This window comes from Hyperoodon ampullatus (genome assembly GCF_949752795.1).
Source record: "Hyperoodon ampullatus genome assembly, chromosome: 10".
NCBI classification, from domain to species: Eukaryota; Metazoa; Chordata; class Mammalia; order Artiodactyla; family Ziphiidae; genus Hyperoodon; species Hyperoodon ampullatus.
Genome location: NC_136923.1, coordinates 43104481 through 43123069, shown reverse-complemented (window position 1 = coordinate 43123069; position 18589 = coordinate 43104481). Strand labels below are relative to the sequence as shown.

The following is an 18589-nucleotide window of genomic DNA, read 5'->3' as shown; positions in this document are numbered from 1 at the left end:
AAGAATCCGCCTGCCAATGCAGGGGACATGGGTTTGATCCCTGGTCCGGGAAGATCCCACATGCCGCAGAGCAACTAAGCCCACGAGCCACAACTACTGAGCTCATGCACCACAACTACTGAAGCCCGCACACCCTAGGGCCCATGCTCCGCAACAAGAAAAGCCACTGCAGTGAGAAGCCCGTGCACTGCAATGAAGAGTAGCCCCCACTTGCCGCAACTAGAGAAAGCCTGCATGCAGCAACGAAGACCCAACACAGCCCAAAATAAGTAAATAAAGATTCACAGAGCAGGAGTTACCCAAGAAAAAACAAAAACAATGCCAACATTTAGTTAAGGGCTCCAGGTAGCTTCTGGGGGGTTATAAAAGCCGAAAAAGAAGCAGTGCAACTGTTTCCACAACCAGCATTTACCCAGATCAGTTACTGGAAGTATCTGGTATAACATTCTGTAAACACATCCATCTACCTTATTTGAATCATGTTAACTCAGAAACCTACAGGGCTTGAAGATACACTCAGTCTGCTGGTATTTTCAGAGCAAGTAAACGTATCTTCCAGAAGCTAGAAGAGAATGCAAAAGGTAGCAGGCTAGCAGTCTGCTCCCACTAAAGGGAGTAACATAAACAGGTAGACTACTATTAACTCATATGATTGTTATCAGCAGGGCCATTTGAACCTTTTAGAAATAATATCAGAAAATGAGAGACAGGCTGTGTGGGACAACAGAGAAGTTCTCTCTCTACGGTGACTATTAGATGAAACTCCAAGAGGACCAAAATTATTTTTTATATCTCCAGGTAATGGAGTGGTAATAATGCCAGGTATGGCATGGTAGTATTGTACCATCAAAAAAGATGAGAGGGGCTTCCCTGGTGGCGCAGTGGTTGAGAGTCTGCCTGCCGATGCAGGGGACACGGGTTCGTGCCCCGGTCCGGGAAGATCCCACATGCCGCAGAGCGGCTGGGCCTGTGAGCCATGGCTGCTGAGCCTGCGCGTCCGGAGCCTGTGCTCCGCAACGGGAGAGGCCACAACAGTGAGAGGCCCGCGTACCGCAAAAAAAAAAAAAAAAAGACGAGAGTGCATTATGGAGCACCGAAAAACAAGATGTGTTGGGTGGAGACAAATGCAAATCAGGCTCTCTGACATTGCTGAACTGCACGTTTTGGGCAACATAAGCCATCCATGCTCACACATCTGGTCACAGCTGGCCAGACCAGCCAGGGCAGCTTGTACATTACTCATCTTAAGACACAGGACACTTGTGTTCAAGCCATGGAAATATATTCTCTGCAGGAGTCCTCTAGGTCTAGTTTTAGCTAAGTTGATATTGTCAGCAAAGTAGAGAGAGAGTAGAGAGTAGGGTGGGAGGAGAGACAATCAGGTACAAGGTAACATCTGCCTGCTGCCCGCATTCAGAATTTGGTTTTTTTCAGCCTGGGCTCACTGTAGTCAAGTCCTACTGTGGATGATGAGGGGTCAGGGTGCCTCTGACAGCTGCTTCCACCCTTGCTGAGGCTCTGACTTTGCATGGTTGCTGTGACAGCCACCCTCTTTGGCTTGAGAAACCCTCCCAGCTCTGCCTCCACTCTGTTTTTGATGCTCTTGTCCTTGTCTGCTTCCCCCAGCAGCTAGGCTCCTGGTGCCCCCACTGTGTCCCATCTACCTTGCCCCTTCTGAGGGGTTGTGCCTTTGGATAGTGCATCTGGCTCTCAAGCCACTCTGGACAAGAGGCTGCCTCCTGAGATTAGTGCGACAGTGTTTATGGAGGGCCTGGAATGCGCTGGAAACTGCTGAGTGTAGGAAAATAGAGGAATAAGACAAGATGCCTGATTGGGAGTTTAGTGGGACACAGACATTCAGATGGATAAACGAGACATGGTAGTGATGGGGAGACAACAGAATGAACCACTGAATGGGGGGGGCCGTGGGAAACTCTTTGGAGGAATCCCCTTTTCCCTGCCACGTGCACCACAGGGATTGAACATGGGGTGACGAGGAGGGGTGGCAGGTCGGTTTGGGACACGTCTTTAGAGGGTGTTGAGGAAACAGTCCCTTTCTCCAGCCACAATCTCGAGGCCTCCCAGCATGCCCCACCCTGGAAGTGTCAAGAGTGGCACCTTCTTTAGTCTAAGTCTACCCTTAGACACCACTGGCTGGGGATAGTGCTTGCTGACCTAGCAAAACTGAAGGGTGTGGAGCCTCACTGTCCAGGGATCATTGACATAGAAGATGGGCCGTCTCCCTAGGTAGGCAATGGGAGGCTCTGCTATGACCAAGGGGACCTGCACACACATGTACAACGACTCACTCCCAGCACTAAAGAAAGGAATGAAAGAAGAGCCCCTGTCAACCTAAGTTCAGAGACAGTGGCAATGTCAGAATGCCTTCTTCATGCTCCGCTTTTCCCTAAAGACTCCCCCGGCTAAGACTCTGAACTTGTCCTTGCTGGGTACAAATCCCCTTCTCAATGCACACCTCTTCTCATGAAGCCTCCGTTCCCACTCAGTCACCATCCTCCTCCCCCAAACCAAAGCCACTCTGGGCTCACCCTGTTGCCTTTCCAGGTGCAAAAGAAATCCATGAAGGTAAAAAGACCCTTTCAAGGGGGTTTGAGAAAACCCGAGAGTAAGACTCCAACAATATTAGTCTCTTGCCACAGTCTGAATAAGAAAATGAATCAAAATCAGCCAGAGCAGGACCAAGAGACCCAAGAGAAATCCACCACTCCAAGTAATGACTGGTACAGACAGTAACTGCAGAGCAAAGCCAGAGACTCCAGAACTATCCTCTGGTCTCCAATGGCCCAGCTAGCCAACCACAGAGACTGAATCTTTAACAGGGAGGGTTAAAACAAAATTGACAGTTTGTGAAAGGCTCCTTCATCCAGGGGATGCGTGTGTGTCTCTGCAAGTTCTCTGCTGATGGGGGAGGAAAGAAAGGAAGAGGCAGGTGTGTGACAAGGAATGGAGGTGGGGTCCTTCGAGGTGGAGGACCAGACTGGGTCCTTCAATGTCCAAAGTCAGCCAGACATTGGGAATAAGGACTGGGTGAGCAGTGAGCACCTGAGACAAATTCCCCCTTAACACTTTATCTCCTGTGCAAGGCGGAAAAAGGGCTCAGCACTACTGCTTGGGCTGGGGAGAGGGGCCTCAGAGGAGAGGCATGATGTGTATGGGGTGGCAGGGCACCCACCAAAAAGGCACACAAATGAATTGCTCCCAGCCATCTACCTCTTAGTGGTGTGTGTTGTAACCTACCTTATGCTGTAAACAACTAAAGACCCTCAGAAGGGACAAAAACTCGCCGTACAGAAAATCACCAACCCCACCCTCCATAACAGTGTTTGGAGGCTACAAATCCCACATAGATTAGGACACCTTCTTGCTAAGTGACTTGGAGTCATGCAGTGGCCTATCCATGTCAGGGCAGTGGGGATATTTCATTCCTTGTAAGGGAATAAAGGGGAACAGAGAATTTTAAAACAATAATAAACCTGAGTAAATCCAGGCTTGTTTTTATTGCCACTATGCTCTAGGATTTCTAAACAATGTCAGTGATAAACTACTCTCCCTCACCAAAAATTGTTCTTTTCTTTCCGAAATTGTTTGTTTTCTTACAGAGAACATAATTTTTAAGCAGCTCTACTGAGCAATAAGTGAATTACAATAATCTGTACATATCTAAGGTGTAAATTTGCCTAGTTTTGAACCTATATACACACCTGTATATATATCAACATAATCAAGATAGTGAATATATTCATCACCCACAGAAATTTCCTTGTGCATCCCCCTCCCTCCTCTCACCACCCCCCAGGGTGTTAGGAGGGGTGTTTTGTGATGACTAAGCCATCCCAGGGCTACCACTGGCTGGAGCAGTGACTTGATGACCAAACAAAGCTGAAGACTGTGGCTCTCACTGCCTAGGAGAAGGTATACGTAGGGAGATCAGGAACCCTGGCACAGACCACTGAGAGGCTTCAGCATGGCTGAAGTTACTGGCAAACCATAGGAGTTTAACACAGATATGGACCAACCAACCATAAGTACAAAACAAACACAAGCGTGGAACAACCATCCCTAGCACAGAACAACCAACCGCAGTTGGGGAACAACCAACTACAAGCACAGAACAACCAACCACAAGCAGGGAACAGCCGACCACAAGCACTCAGGAAAGGACGGAGGGGATGACCCCTGCCAATACAAGTGCAGAGACAGTGCCAAGGTGTGAAAGAGAGCCAAGTGGGTAGAGATGCCCGCCAAAATTTCCTCTGAAACATCCATCAGCTGTGCAAGAAAGTACAAGAGAGAAACCAGACCAACAGCATTTGTTACCACCAGCTGATGAAGAGAGTGAATGAAAATAACAGACAGAATCGGCTGACGCAGAACCAAGAGACCCCACCCTGGAGAACTCCGTCCATCCCAGTGATGCACAGTGTATAGAGAGTCCTGGGCACCTACAACTATCCACTGCATCCCCAGAGGAGCCAGTGGAGAAATGGCCACCCACATAGAGACCAAATGTTACACCAATAGGGTACACAGATTGCAATTATTAAAATAAAATCAACAAGATATGAAAAGAAAATAAAAAGAAGAAACTCCTTCTGGGAAGTGACCTCCTGCATCCTATAAGTCTCATCTGTCTTCTGGATTACAGGCTAACGTCTAAGGACCAGTGCTGTGTCTTTTTCAACTTTGTATCCCTTCCTTGACCTCGAGCCTTGCAGGATAACATTTAAAGAGTGCTTACTACCTGCCAGGCACTGCCACCTCATTGCTCCTCACAACACCCCTACGAGGACAGTCCTATTATCTCTGTTTGAAGATAAACTGAGTCACACAGGAGTTAAGTGACTTGCCCAGGCTCACACAGTAAGTAGGGGAATCAGGATTTCAAATCCACGCAGGCCAATTCCAGAGTAAGTGCCTTTAACCACTGGGCCATGCTGCCTGCAAAACAAGCTGTCCACACATATTTACAGAACCAGAAAAACGTGTAAGTGCACAGGGCTGGCTGCCTTGGGCAATCTCTTGAAACTTAGGGTCCACGTTGGGATTCAGAGGATCAAGATGGAGATGTTCAGAAATCAGAGCTCTCAGGGACGCCAGCATCGCCTAAGTAAAGATACTTCTGCTGTCCAAGTTCACTCACTTGCCTAGAAAAATGCAAACCATGCTTGATGTAAAGCCTTGACAGTGCTAAACACATCTAAAGTGCAGTTAACCACTATATACCTCAAAACTGAAGCCATATCCTTCTTGATGCTGGTAATAGCATGTTTAACTATTTGATTATATTTAGAAATCAACCCAGCTGATGTTACAGGAAACAGAATTAATCAGCAGCACTTCACTGTGACTGAGATGATAAACAAATCCCTGTGTCTTCTAAAACTCAAACCCACTCCATTTCTGAATCCTTTCATGGCTGTTTTCAACATTCTGATAAAATTGTGACATAGAGTCATCAAAATGTGTCAGTGGACACACATGCACATACACACATGTATATATAAAGTTATGCCTTGTACACGGTTATTGTGAATTAGAAGGAATCTTGGGTCAAGATATGAAGGAACCGAGGCTTCCTGAGGAGCCGGGCTCCAAGTGGGTACCGAGCGGGCACTCCCAAGACGGTGTCAGAGGTGCAACCCTGGGAGTGGATCCCACATGGTCACTTTTCAGGTGTTTATCAGCCATGCCATTTCACATTCTCAATTTCTCTGCCTGGTTCTGTCTACTTCCCGGAAGTAAATAATATTAAAAACAAGGATGAGAATCAACCCTGTGGGCAGAACCCATCCTCAGCACACATCACAGATGTCCTGGTTCAAGACCACCTGTCACAACTCACAGATTCCAGCTCATAGATGAGCCCCAGGAATAGCCACTCTGAACTCATCCTGTACCTTTTTCTCAGGATCCATGCCACTCCTCTCCGTGAGGCAAGGGCACCCAGGGAGTAAGTTTTAAGGAGGTGCTCACTCTTGGGGGCTGACCTTGAACTGACACAACCCTGAGGGTGAGAGCCTCTGTGAGAGGGAGCTCCTCAGAGCGGGTGCCTCCTTCAGTGTTGTGCCCTGGGCATATAGCCTTGCTGTAGTCCTGGCCCTGATGACCCTTCTCTAGGTTCACGGCATCTCAGTAAATGTGTGTGGAATGATACACAACCTCATTCCCACAGAACCTGGGGTTCTGCATGGTCCAGAAGCACAGGCTCTGGGTTCTGAGACTGCTCTGCTCCTGGCAAGCTGTGTGATACTGGGCTAGTTCCATAACCTTTCTGAAACTTCTGGTTTCTCATCAATAAATGAAGGTAATTCCTGTCTCCCCTGCAAGGCTGTAATAAGGATTAGCTGAGACCATGTGAGTGGTGTGCTTAGGGCAGGGCTTGGCACTCACACAATAAAAGTGTTATCATCACGGCTCACGGTGCTGGTGACATCCTGATTCACACTGTAGGGTCAGTCAAGACATGAGCTCTAGAAGGTAACCTTCCAATGTCTTCATTAAAAACAACTTATCACTCTGAATGCAAGATCATCTTAGCTTCTTACTGTGCTGAAGTGGAACAGTATGCCCGGCATTCACCAGTGACCTGGTCTCACTGCCTAGCAACGCACTTCCTGAAAGTCTTACAGGGTCCAGAGTCCAAGTGTGCCAGAGCCTCAGACAAGAAGTAGGAAGGGAACCTCAGCCCAAGCAGACTACCCAGGAAGGAAAGAAGGCACTGGAGGAGGGGGAGGGGAAGGAAAGTGGGGCTTACTTACTGCTTTCATTTTGTGGATGTTGGACCAATACTTGAAACTGCAGCCGGAGGATGCCTGGATTTTGGGTATCTTGGTCACAGCCCTGCAGAGAGAGGTTGAAGCTCCCGGCCATGTTCCCAGGCTGCTTGTCCTGCAGCTTGAACACCTCGGGGTTGGTGGTGGAGCCTGGGAGGCAGTACTCAACCCGCTCCTCCTTCTTCACGCAGTTGGAGACACTGAAGTGGAGGAAGGAGACGCTCGCCCGCAGGTGCGCGGGGATGATGAACTGCCACGTCATGAGCTCGTCCTCAGGGAAGCCGTCCGGGTAGTTGGCAGACATCAGGGTGGCTGTGCCTTCACCTTCAAACACAGATTCGATGATGCACAGGCCTGTTGGGGGTGGAACCCAAACGAGAGAATAGGAGGTGATTAGACCCTGCCCTGGTCATCCATGGGTGGGGGGACAGGGGTTAGAGAAGAGGTGAAGGTGGGTCTTAGGTCCTGAGCACTGGGTCTGGATATGGCATGTTTATACTCAATTCAAGGTAGACAGTGAGAATGAGGATACATCAGTGGTGTGTGAGTATATGTTTAATAATCAACCCAGCAGGGGAAAAAAATAAAGCCTTAATTTGTACTGTCTGCCCACTTCCTTGGTGTAAAGACTCCCACTATAGCTGATTTCAGGCTACCAACAGGAGACGGATGAACGTGGAGCTGGAAGGAGATGGACAGCCCTCTCACCATCACATAGAATTTTCACCATACAGATCCAATGGGCATACCTAACTTCAAAGCATAAATAGTAAAATGCGGTATATTAACTAGGAAGTGATGAGTTTTGAGTACTTATTACTTTTGTTCCTAAACTAATTTATTTAATTGTAAGTTTATATAATTTTATTTTTAGTAATGGCTCTGTTTAATACCAGCTCACAAAATTCCAGAACACTTAACAATTGGCACTCATGAGCTGCTGTGGGCCAGCTCTGGCATACAGATAAAATTGTATCTGGCATACTGATACAATTCTAGAAACGGTGAAAGAGACAGAAGACAGGAAAAAGACATGAGACACAGAGTCATTAAGGTCTGTAGAGCCAGTCCCATTTCATTTCTTGAAAACAAGCCTCACATACAAAGGACAAAAGAAAGAGTCACCACCTGGTTTGTTTAACAGAGGAGGGTGGGTTCACACCAGGACTGGCCCACATGCTTACAGAAGAGTGGGACTTCCTTTAAGGTATTCAGATGGAATCACACAATTGCTGACATCTGACCATTTCTGATGGAGAGCAAGGGTGATTTTGTAGGTTTCAACCTCAGCAAACAGAGGGGAGGGCATGGCGAGCTCACGTTTTATAGACGACCGGTTTGTGATGCTGAAGCCGGAGAAATTTCTGTTGTGGAACCACGGGAGGGCCAAGGCCATTTTCACTCCCTCTTGCATTTTGATCCGGGACACAGTGCCGTTGCTGCAGAAGGTTCCGATCCTGACCGTCGTGGTGTCAACGCGGCTGCTGATGCTATGAGTGACTCCATCCGGGCAGCTGTCCCCCGGCCCGATCTGCCTCAGGCGAGGGAGGGAGAACTGCAGTTCTAGACCGATGTTCTTGTTAGCTTTGACATCCCAGATGAAGGTTCTGTTGAGGGCGGGCAACACCGACATTGAGGGCTGAAGATGAACCTCTCCAAAAGGACATGGACCTGACATGCAGTCTGAAACACAGTCACAAAACAATCTGGTCACAAACGCTACTGGGCCACTCACTGCCCCTCCTCAGCCCCTGTAGTGAACTCTTTGGAGGGGGCGTTTTCTGGGGGGCCCACCCATCTCCTGGCTACATGAAAGTTGGCTGCCAATGGCTCACGGATGCATCCCTCTCTGGGGAAGTGCCTTGGCTGGAGGGAGCTGCCTTGGGGCAGAAAAGCCTGAGAGGTTTTCCAGCCCCTGACTCCCATCCCAGCAGGGAGTGTCAACCCATAGCCAATCACTGCCAACACAGGAGTGAAAAGCCTGACATCCCTGACTCCATGACACAGCCTGGCAATTGTCACTCAAGCTCCAGATCAGCCTGCAGCTAAAACCACATCTTTGCTTCGCTGTCCTCATTCTACCCTGCTTTCCTCACTTCTTCACAGGTTTCTCCCGAGGGCACTCTCTTGATTCATGACTTAAAGACAAGAATCCCCATGTCAGGCTCTGCTTCTAGGGAACCAGACCCAAGTCACCTCCTAACTACAAGTTTCCCCTGCTTTTTGAACGTTTGCTTTATTCCACTTTGCTTTTACGAAAGATTTGCATTGGTACTTGTTTCCGCTAACCAAAATAAATCCAAAGAGAATTTTTGCTTTTATGAAAAAAGGTGGAAAGCGAAAAGAGCGTGCAGTGTTTGTTTTGCAGGGAGCCATTACAGAGGCAGTGGGTACCGCGAGAGTGGCACCGCCAAGCTCCTTCCCCGGGAACGACACAGCATCTCAGCATCACGCTGCTACAGCTCTGAACTCTGTCCGTGAGCATTTGTGGTTTATTTCAAATTACTTTGCACAGCCGTTAGCAAGATGTGTCCTAAGGTAATTGCTTCTTTGACTTAACGCCATTTTGGCTTGTGAAAAATGTCATAGGAGCACTCTACTTTTGGGATAGCGCAGGTCGGGGAGGGGGGACCCGTACTGTTTTCCAGATTAAGCTAGTCCAGTTGGTGGATCTCTGCCCAGGCCCTACTGGAAGCCAGAGGGAGGCTCCTTGCAGTGGAGCCTGTGCTTTGGGATACATATTCTACTTCCTCTATACCGAAGAGTCATGATTTCTCAATTTTTAGGGTGCTGCACCAAGCTCTACCTTTTAAGACTGGTTTTCCCATCAACACACTCATCAACAGACTGAGTACGCTCTGAATGTACAGCCCTTTAATGGCTGGAACCTGGAGGCAAGGTCATCTTCTTGCCTCCTGGCTTTAATGCTGGTGTTTTATTACCACTGCACTTGAATTTTTTTTTCCCAAAGGCTAACACCTTTTTTTTTTAATAAATAAATAATTTTATTTATTTATTTTTGGCTGTGTTGGGTCTTTGTTGCTGTGCATGGGCTCTCTTTAGTTGCGGCAAGTGAGGGCTACTCTTCTTTGCAGTGCATGGGCTTCTCATTGCAGTGGCTTTTCTTGTTGCAGAGCACGGGCTCTAGGGTGCGCAGGCTTCAGTAGTTGTGGCTCGCAGGCTCAGTAGGGCGCACGGGCTTAGTTGCTCCGCAGCATATGGGATCTTCCCTGACAAGGGCTCGAACCCGTGTCCCCTGAATCGGCAGGCGGATTCTTAACCCCTGCTCCACCAGGGAAGTCCCCAAAGGCTAACACTTAATGACATCCTTTGACGTACTGTTTCCTAAGCCTTTTTAAAACAAAGGGAGAAACGTTTCTATCAGGGAGGCACTAAGAGAAAGCAGGCAGCCTAATAGTGAGGCTTTTGTTGTCTCCAGCAGGGAATCTGAAAGGTGCAATGGACTTTGGACACTGTAATAATAATCTGCAAGTCTTTATTGCTGCTCCAGTGGAGTATTTGAAACTACTGCCAACTCGAAATGGAATTATGGGAGAATTTCAGAGCTGTCTAGGACCTCTGAGGTCATCACGTCAAACCTCTAATTTTTGCAAAGCAGCCCTGGAGTCTGGGTGAGTCGTGGCACTCGCAGTGCACACGCTCCTAGGACAAAAGCCCAGGCTGTGTTTGGTTGACTTCCGTTCTTGCCAGTGCACTGCGTTGCTTAACCAAGAAAACAAGGTTAGATAACAAGGTGACAAATGCAGCTAAAATTAGATTTTGTGTGTAGGTAAGGATAGTACCTATTTTTTGGAGCTCGTGGAAACTTCATTGTTTCTATCAAGCCATCTCTTTCATAACTTTTCAACTACACTTCCCATGTGCCCTACTGGGTTCTGTGTTCTTGTGGGATCACTTAACCCTACTAAGGCAGTGGTTCACAGCCCTGGTTCCACACTAGACTCACTTGGAGGATGTTTAAAAAATACACATGCCTGGGCTACCCAAGCGACTCTGATTTAATCCCGTACCAAGTACTGGGAGTCAAAAAGCCCCGTCTCTCAGCCATGGCTCTGCCACCAGCCATGAGACCCTGGTGGTGTCAGGTTGTGCGAGCACTTTTTAATTTGTTGCTAAGAGCTTTGTTTTCAGAATGGATACACAAGTAAGTGTAGTCAAAATGATGGGCATGCCTCCAAGTTTTCTGCTCCCCATCCAGTGCAAAAATGTTAAATAACTAAAATGATTCCTATCCAGAGGACGGAGAAGTGTAATTTCTGAAGCGATTCACACCTCATTTTCCCCAGCACAGACTTCTACTTTCATTAGCTTTAATGGGGCCATTTAAGAAGGGATGACATTGTAAATCAGTTATACTCTAATATAAAATAAAATTTAAAAAAATAATAATTAAAAAAAAAGAAGGGATGACTGCAGAGGGGCTAAACTTTGAAACTTTCAGAATGTTTATTCAGGAAAGGTTTTTAAAAACAAGAGGCAAGCAGAACACTGAACTTGATTCCAGTGTCTAGATTTATAATCTAAAATTTTTATTTTCATAACATTTTCAAAAACTGTGAGCATGGGTTTTTATTGTATGGTAAACTGTGTGTGGTCTGTGTGTGAGACTGGTCTCGTGAGATGTGTCTTGTGAGATAAGATTATGGTACCCTTTTCCTTTTTTTTTTTTAAATTATATTTATTTATTTATTTGGCTGCGCCGGGTCTTAGTTGCGGCACGTGGGATCTTTGTTGCGGCATGTGGGATCTTTTAGTTGCGGCATGCAAACTCTAAGTTGTGGCATGTGGGATCTAGTTCCCTGACCAGGGATCAAACCCGGGCACCCTGCATTGGGAGGGTCGAGTCTTAACCACTGGACCACCAGGGAAGTCCCATTACCCTTCTCCTTTTTCAAGATGGCAGTCACTTTCTTGGCTTAATTGATTGTAAAAGTAATGCATGCTTGTAAAAAAATGACACTAGAGAAGAACAGAAAAAAGACAATGAATGTCACCTGTTCCCCTCCCCTACTCACTACAGAAATAATATAAGGCTAGCATTTTGGTGTTTAACCCCCCAAACTTTGGGCCCCATATAATTATGTGTATTCAATCAAGTGGGATTAAACTATACAAACTATTCTCCTACTAAAAGCTGCATTGTTTTCAATGGAACAAAATGACCTGGGGCATCTTTCCATGTCAAATACATAGATTTACTTCATTCTTTTAATAGCAACACACTATTCCTTTGAGTTCTTAAGTATATCAATAGTCTTCTCAGCTCTGTAAAAGCTTCATTGAGATTTTAATTGTAATTGACTTAAACTCATACATTAATTTGGGGGAGAAATGACACTTAAAAATTACTGAGATTTTCATCAAGTAACATGGTATATCTCTCCATTTATTTACATTTTCTCTTTGGTCTTTCAGTAAAATTGTGTATTTTGCTTCATATACATTCTATGTATTTATTAAGATTAAATACTTAACTAGAACTTTTGAATAATGGTGACCAAAAGCATTCATAGTGAGAATCCTTATGTTGTTCCTTGATTTATTGGTAACGCTTCTATGGCTGGCTGTTAAATATTATTTGCTATCAGTTTTTTTTTTTCCTGGCCGCACTGCAAGGCATGCAGAACTTTCCCCACCAGGGATTGAACCCATGCCCCCTGCAGTGGAAGCATGAAGTCTTTTTTTTTTTTTTAATTTATTTTGTTTATTTATTTTTGGCTGCACTGGGTCTTCGTTGCTGTGTGCGGGCTTTCTCTGGTTGTGGCGAGCAGGGGCTACTCTTCCTCGCGGTATGCAGGCTTCTCACTGCAGTGGCTTCTCTTGTTGCAGAGCATGGGCTCTAGGTGCACGGGCTTCAGTAGTTGTGGCACGTGGGCTCAGTAGTTGTGGCTCACGGGCTCTAGAGCGCAGGCTCAGTAGTTGTGGCGCACGGGCTTAGTTGCTCTGTGGCGTATGGGACCTTCCCAGACCAGGGCTCGAACCCGTGTCCCTGCATTGGCAGGCGGATTCTTAACCACTGTGCCACCAGGGAAGTCCCTGTTATCAGTTTTTGACAGATACAATTTATTGGATTAAGAAAACATCCCTCTATTTCTGGTTTACTAAGAGTGTTTTATTAAAAACATTTAAGACCATCTATTAAGATGATCAAATGCAGTTTCTTCCCTTTCACCTAATCACACAAAGCAGTACATTAAACTTCCATCTTCCAATAAGCTCTCCTGCTCTTGTTGTTTTAGTCTTTTAATGCAATTTTTTGGATTTGATGTATTTATATTTTACTTAGGATTTTTTTGGCATGTATGTATATTCATAAGAGATTGGTCTATGGTTTTCTTTTTTATGTGGTGGAAGATTTTGACATCAGGGTGGTAAGAGCCTTATAAAATCAACTGTGAACCTTTACCTCTTTCAATGCTCTAGACTAGGGTTTGGCAAACGGCCAAATCCAGCCAAACACCTGTTCTTGTAAATAAATGTGGGATATTCATTGCCCACTTGTTTATCTATTGTCTATGGTTGATTTTGTGCTGTAACGGCAGAGCTGAGGAGTTGTGACAGAGACCATCTGGCATATAATGCCTAAGATATTTACTCTCTGGTCTTTTACAGAAAAGTTTTGTCAACCTTCCTCTAGAATGGTTTAAATATCATAGAAATTATCTGCTATTTGGAGTTTTATAGGACTCCTCTATGAAAGCACCTCTAACTAACCCAACCCTGTTCTCCTTCACATTGGACATTTTTTCCAATCTCCTCCTTGATAATTTACTTATTCAGGTTTCCTCCCTTTCTTTGAGTCAGTCTGGCTCATTAAATTTTCCCTGGAAATCATCCTGTCATTCAGATTTTCACATTTATTATCATAGTCTCTTACAATTTTAGCAATCTGCTTTGTATACATGTCATTAAACCCACATTTATACATTCAATGCTGTATATCTGTAATTTCTCTTTCTTTTTTCCAGGAGACTAGTCAGAGTTTGTCTTTTTTTTTTTTTTTTTTTTTTTTTTTTTGCGGTATGCAGGCCTCTCACTGTTGTGGCCTCTCCCGTTGCGGAGCGCAGGCTCCGGACGCACAGGCTCAGCGGCCATGGCTCACAGGCCCAGCTGCTCCGCGGCATGTGGGATCTTCCCGGACCGGGGCACGAACCCGTGTCGCCTGCATCGGCAGGTGGACTCTCAACCACTGCGCCACCAGGGAAGCCAGAGTTTGTCTTTTTTTTTTTTTTTTCTTTTTTTTGCGGTATGTGGGCCTCTCACTGCTGTGGCCTCTCCCGCTGCGGAGCACAGGCTCCGGACGCGCAGACCCAGCGGCCACGGCCCACGGGCCCAGCCGCTCCGCGGCACGTGGGATCTTCCCGGACCGGGGCACGAACCCGCCCCCCCTGCATCGGCAGGCAGACTCCCAACCACCGCGCCACCAGGGAAGCCCTGGAGTTTGTCTTTTTAATTGGTCTTTACACAGAACCAGGTCTTGGTTTTAGTTATCAAACACAGTTTTTAAAACTGGTTTTTTTTGTTGTTGTTGTTGTTGTTTGTTTTTGCTGTATATGCGGGCCTCTCACTGCTGTGGCCTCTCCCGTTGCGGAGCACAGGCTCTGGACGTGCAGGCTCAGTGGCCATGGCTCACGGGCCCAGCCACTCCGGAGCATGTGGGATCTTCCCAGACCAGGGCACGAACCCGTGTCCCCTGCATCGGCAGGCAGACTCTCAACCACTGCGCCACCAGGGAAATTAAAGTACTTAAAAAACAGTTTTAGTACTGGTTTTTAAGTACTTTAAAACTGGTTTTTAAGTACTTTAATCTCTAAAACTGGTTTTTAAGTACTTTAATTTCTCCTTTTATTTTTATGAATTCCTTCTTCTTAAGGTTTATTTTATCCTTTTTCTTCTCCCATGATCTATTGCCAATTCATTTATTTTCAGTTAAAGGTGAAGTTTTCTGAGTATAGCTTTGATTAGATCAAAATAGTGTTCTCACTGTTATTGATATATCTGTTAGTTCCTAGTGGGCATGCCACCCTAAAATGATTGGGAAAGTATACCTTTAATTCTTTCTGCCTGATTATTGTTTCTTATGTCAATCTCCTATCTCAAATTATGATTAATAATACCAGATATCTGTAGTTTGTTGAATTCTGGTGTGTCATGCACTCTCATTCCATAATTTTATTTCTTCCTCAAAACACCCCTATCGGTTGGTGCAATGATTCTTATATTATAGACTAGAAAACTAAATCACAGAGCCGTTAAGTAACTCATATGAAGCCATGCAATCAGGCCACATGATCAGTAGCCCTGGCACTTGAAGTCAAACCCAGCTCCCTCAGCCTGCAAAGCTGCTGTTTTTCCCCATTGTGCCTTGTGGACCCATTTCCCCACTCTTATCTCCTCAACCTTCCAATCCTTCTGTCCTCCAACTCCCTTGACTTTTGCTCCTGCTCAGCCAGATGTTTTTAGCACATCAGACAGAGCATCACCTGAGAATCCGTAGCTCTGTTACAAAACAGTGTGGCATAGTGGTTACAGGCAAAGACTCTGGATCCAGAATACTTGGTTGGGTTCCCATCTTGCTGCTACACACCAGCTGTGCCATCTTAGGCAAGTTACTTTCTTTGAAAACTTCTCCTAGGGCTGCTCTGAGGATTAAAAAACTGAAACCATGTAAAGCACTTAGAACTGTGAATGGCCACATAAAAGCTAAAGAGAGTGCGGAGTTTCAGAACAGATCTCACCTCTCTAGCAGTAGAGGCTGGCTTAGCATGTAAAAGAGAGGCAGGGAGGCCAAACCGTCCATGAGTGCATACTCACCAATATTCTTCTGGATCTCGATAAAAAAGTGATTCTCTGGATCCTGGCAGGTAAAGGAAAAGACTACTGTCTCTCCAGCTTTGATGGACAATGGGGTTACCAATCCTTTAGAAATGATGTGACATAGGTTCGCTGGCCGAGTTGGGGCCCCAGGCTTTATGAGGATTGTAATGTTGCTTCCACGTGGCAGAGCAATCTCATAAGTTTCTGAAGGAAGGAAGAAAAATGGAGTGAACAAGATGATTTAGGGCTGCCAACCTGCTGCCGTCCCCTCAGTTGGTCCAGGAGGATGACCTCCTTGACCCCTTTGTTCCTTCCCCCGGGTCTGAGAAGTGGGATGATGCAAAATGAAAGTATCATCCTCACCTGTGGGCAAGAACCCAGCCACTGAGGGCTGGGCATTGACACGCATCTCTCGTTTGGCTGATTAATTTTTCTAAAAATTAAAAACACTACACCACATCCTAGGTGTCTGGAGCAGCATGTTTTCAGATACCCATCTGTGCAATATTAAATAGAGAGAAACTGCCACATCTCTTCACAATATGACTGCAGGTGAAAGTCCACACACAGAAACCGTCTTTCTGTAGAGAGACATGCTTATCTGTAAAGAGCTGCTGTCCCCTGCCCAGGCCACTTCATATGCCCTGTACACACATACATGCAGTAGTGGAGGCCGGGAAAACTTGCAGAAATTAGATACAAACATATTGTGTCAATGAACGTGGAAAGTTAAAGCCAAACAATGCTAATACCTCAGAATGGGGCTCAGCAAAATAATCTGAACAAACATTATCAAGCAAGAGAGATGGAGGTTGGTTACCAAACAGAGAGGTGGGTGCACACCAGTCGGGATGGGGCCCTGATTCACAAACAAGCCCAATCTCCTTCCCATTACTTTTGCTTTATGGATTTTTAGGTCCTCTCAGACCAAAAGGAAGAGCTACTTTTCCTCTTAGTAGCCACTGTCCCTTCCCTGACTTGGGTTCTGATTGTAGTCGCTGGGTGGCTGATGGGCTGGGAGCAGAGGATGGGAGGCCGGTTGTCTGGCGGAGGGAATCATGGGGCTCATAGAGAGGGGCTGGCGTCGATGCCTCTGTCCCACCGTGTTCTGCACCAACAGCTGGTCAGCACCTGTTATGGCGCCTTGTACATGGAGGTGCTTGGTAATTGTTTAGCCGGTAAATAGCAATTTAACCAAAAGCTTTACTTTTTCCCTTCCTTTACAAAATTTTTAGAATCAAGTTTATTGATATAATTTACATACATTATAAAAGAACCTACTTAAGAGTTTTGACAAATGTGTGTGCACATGTACACCACCACAATCAAGATATAAAAATATTCATTACCCCCAAAAGTTCCCTCAGCGCCCTTTGCAGTCGACCTCCACTCCTGGCCCCAGAAAACTATAAATTAGTTTTGCCTGACTTAGACCTTCCTGCAAAACGGTGTGCTTCCTTACTCCCTTTTGTACCTGGCTGCTTTTGCTCAGCGTGTTTGAGAGTCAACTGCATGGATCAGCAGTTTGTTCCCTTTTATTGCTCAGTAGTATTCCACTGTCTGGAGAGACTGCAGTTTATTTATCCAGGCACCTGTTCAGCGACATTTGAGTTTTTTCCAGTTTTTGACCAACCTCGTGCTTCCATTTTACCAGAACTGCTAGCCTGCTCGACAGCTGTACTCACTTCTCCTCCCACTCAGTGCATGGGCGCGCCCGTGTTCCCACATCTTAGCTGCTGTGTGCGATCAAACGTTTGGATTTTTGTCAACCTCCTCTTGTACCCCTCTCCCCCACCATTCACTCTGCGCCAGAGTGGCCAGCCAGCAGCTCTTTATATAGGGTGGAAATTGATCTCTCAACCTGTGATAATGAACTGCAAAAATTTCCTCCGGGTCATGAGGGAAGAACTTTACCCTCTTTGGGCCTCTGTTCCCTCATTTGTAAAATGAGGGGATTGGGCTAGAAAAGCTCTACCTTCCCTGCCAGCTCATCTAACATCAGTATCCGAGGAAATAAGAAGCGATTTTGCAAATGTAAGCATTCCCAACTATGGCCCAGCAGTGACACATCTCTCAGAGCACAGGGGCACCAGCACAGCTGGCTTCGTGACTTTGTTTTCGAAAGGGCTCAGGTTTGCATTTTTGGAGCAAGACTTCTTATCTCTCTAACCTCAGCTTGTACCCCTCTCCACCTTGGTCACTGTGCTCGGGCCATCTTTGCCTTCTTTCTTGAACATACCAACCTCAAGGCCTTTGCATGTACTGGTCCTGATTTCTAAAATGCTCTTTCTCTAGCAATAGCTGGCTCCTTTTTGTTATTTGGGTCTCAGCTCAAAGATCACCTCCTCAGAGCAGTCTTCCCCGACCAGCTACCCAAAATGCTCACCCCACCCCTACCCCAGCCGTCCTGTACCTGCTTTCCCTTCATCCCTGCTCTCTTCTCTGAGAGGACCCGTGTTATTTATTCCCACCTCCCACTATCAGAATGCGAGTTGCTGCCTACAGGAAGGCAGCAGGAATTTGCCTGTCTTTCTTCAGTGGTAGTCTCAGGACCCAAACAGTGCCTTGCCTGGTGCCCACATGGAAGCAGAACTGATGACCCTCCCAACAGCACCATACAAAATCTCCACATTCTTGTCTTTGCTGCATTTAGTTTCTCATAGACTTACTACCATTCCTGTGTTTCAGTTTGGGCTATAAATCTTGGTGGGAACCAGGGACTCTGAGCTTTTTAATTAATAGCCTCAGAGAAAGAAAACATCCTCTGAGGCAGAAGTTTCTTTACTTGAATGCTTCATCTTCAAGCAGCATGGTCACTAAGAATCTTCTGAGAAAGATCGGAAGGCCCAGGGGTTCTTTTAAGATACCAGATTAAAAATGGGTCCAGATGCATGTTCAGAAACACAGTTGTCAGATGTATATCTGAGCTGAGTACGTCAACCCTTGCGTTCTCTTTC

General features: G+C 46.1%; 1 protein-coding gene across 1 annotated transcript in view; it reads right to left on the bottom strand.

Annotated features, from left to right (window-relative positions):
* The window catches only part of CDCP1 (CUB domain containing protein 1), a gene marked incomplete at both ends in the record, with an annotated part of 54295 nt that overhangs the window by 13253 nt on the left and 22453 nt on the right, over positions 1–18589 (bottom strand). Inside the window, 3 exons of the mRNA XM_079712495.1 lie at positions 6780–7148; positions 8115–8477; positions 15630–15836. Coding sequence (XP_079568621.1) covers positions 6780–7148; positions 8115–8477; positions 15630–15836 — 939 coding nt within the window. The remainder of the gene's footprint in view (positions 1–6779; positions 7149–8114; positions 8478–15629; positions 15837–18589) is intronic.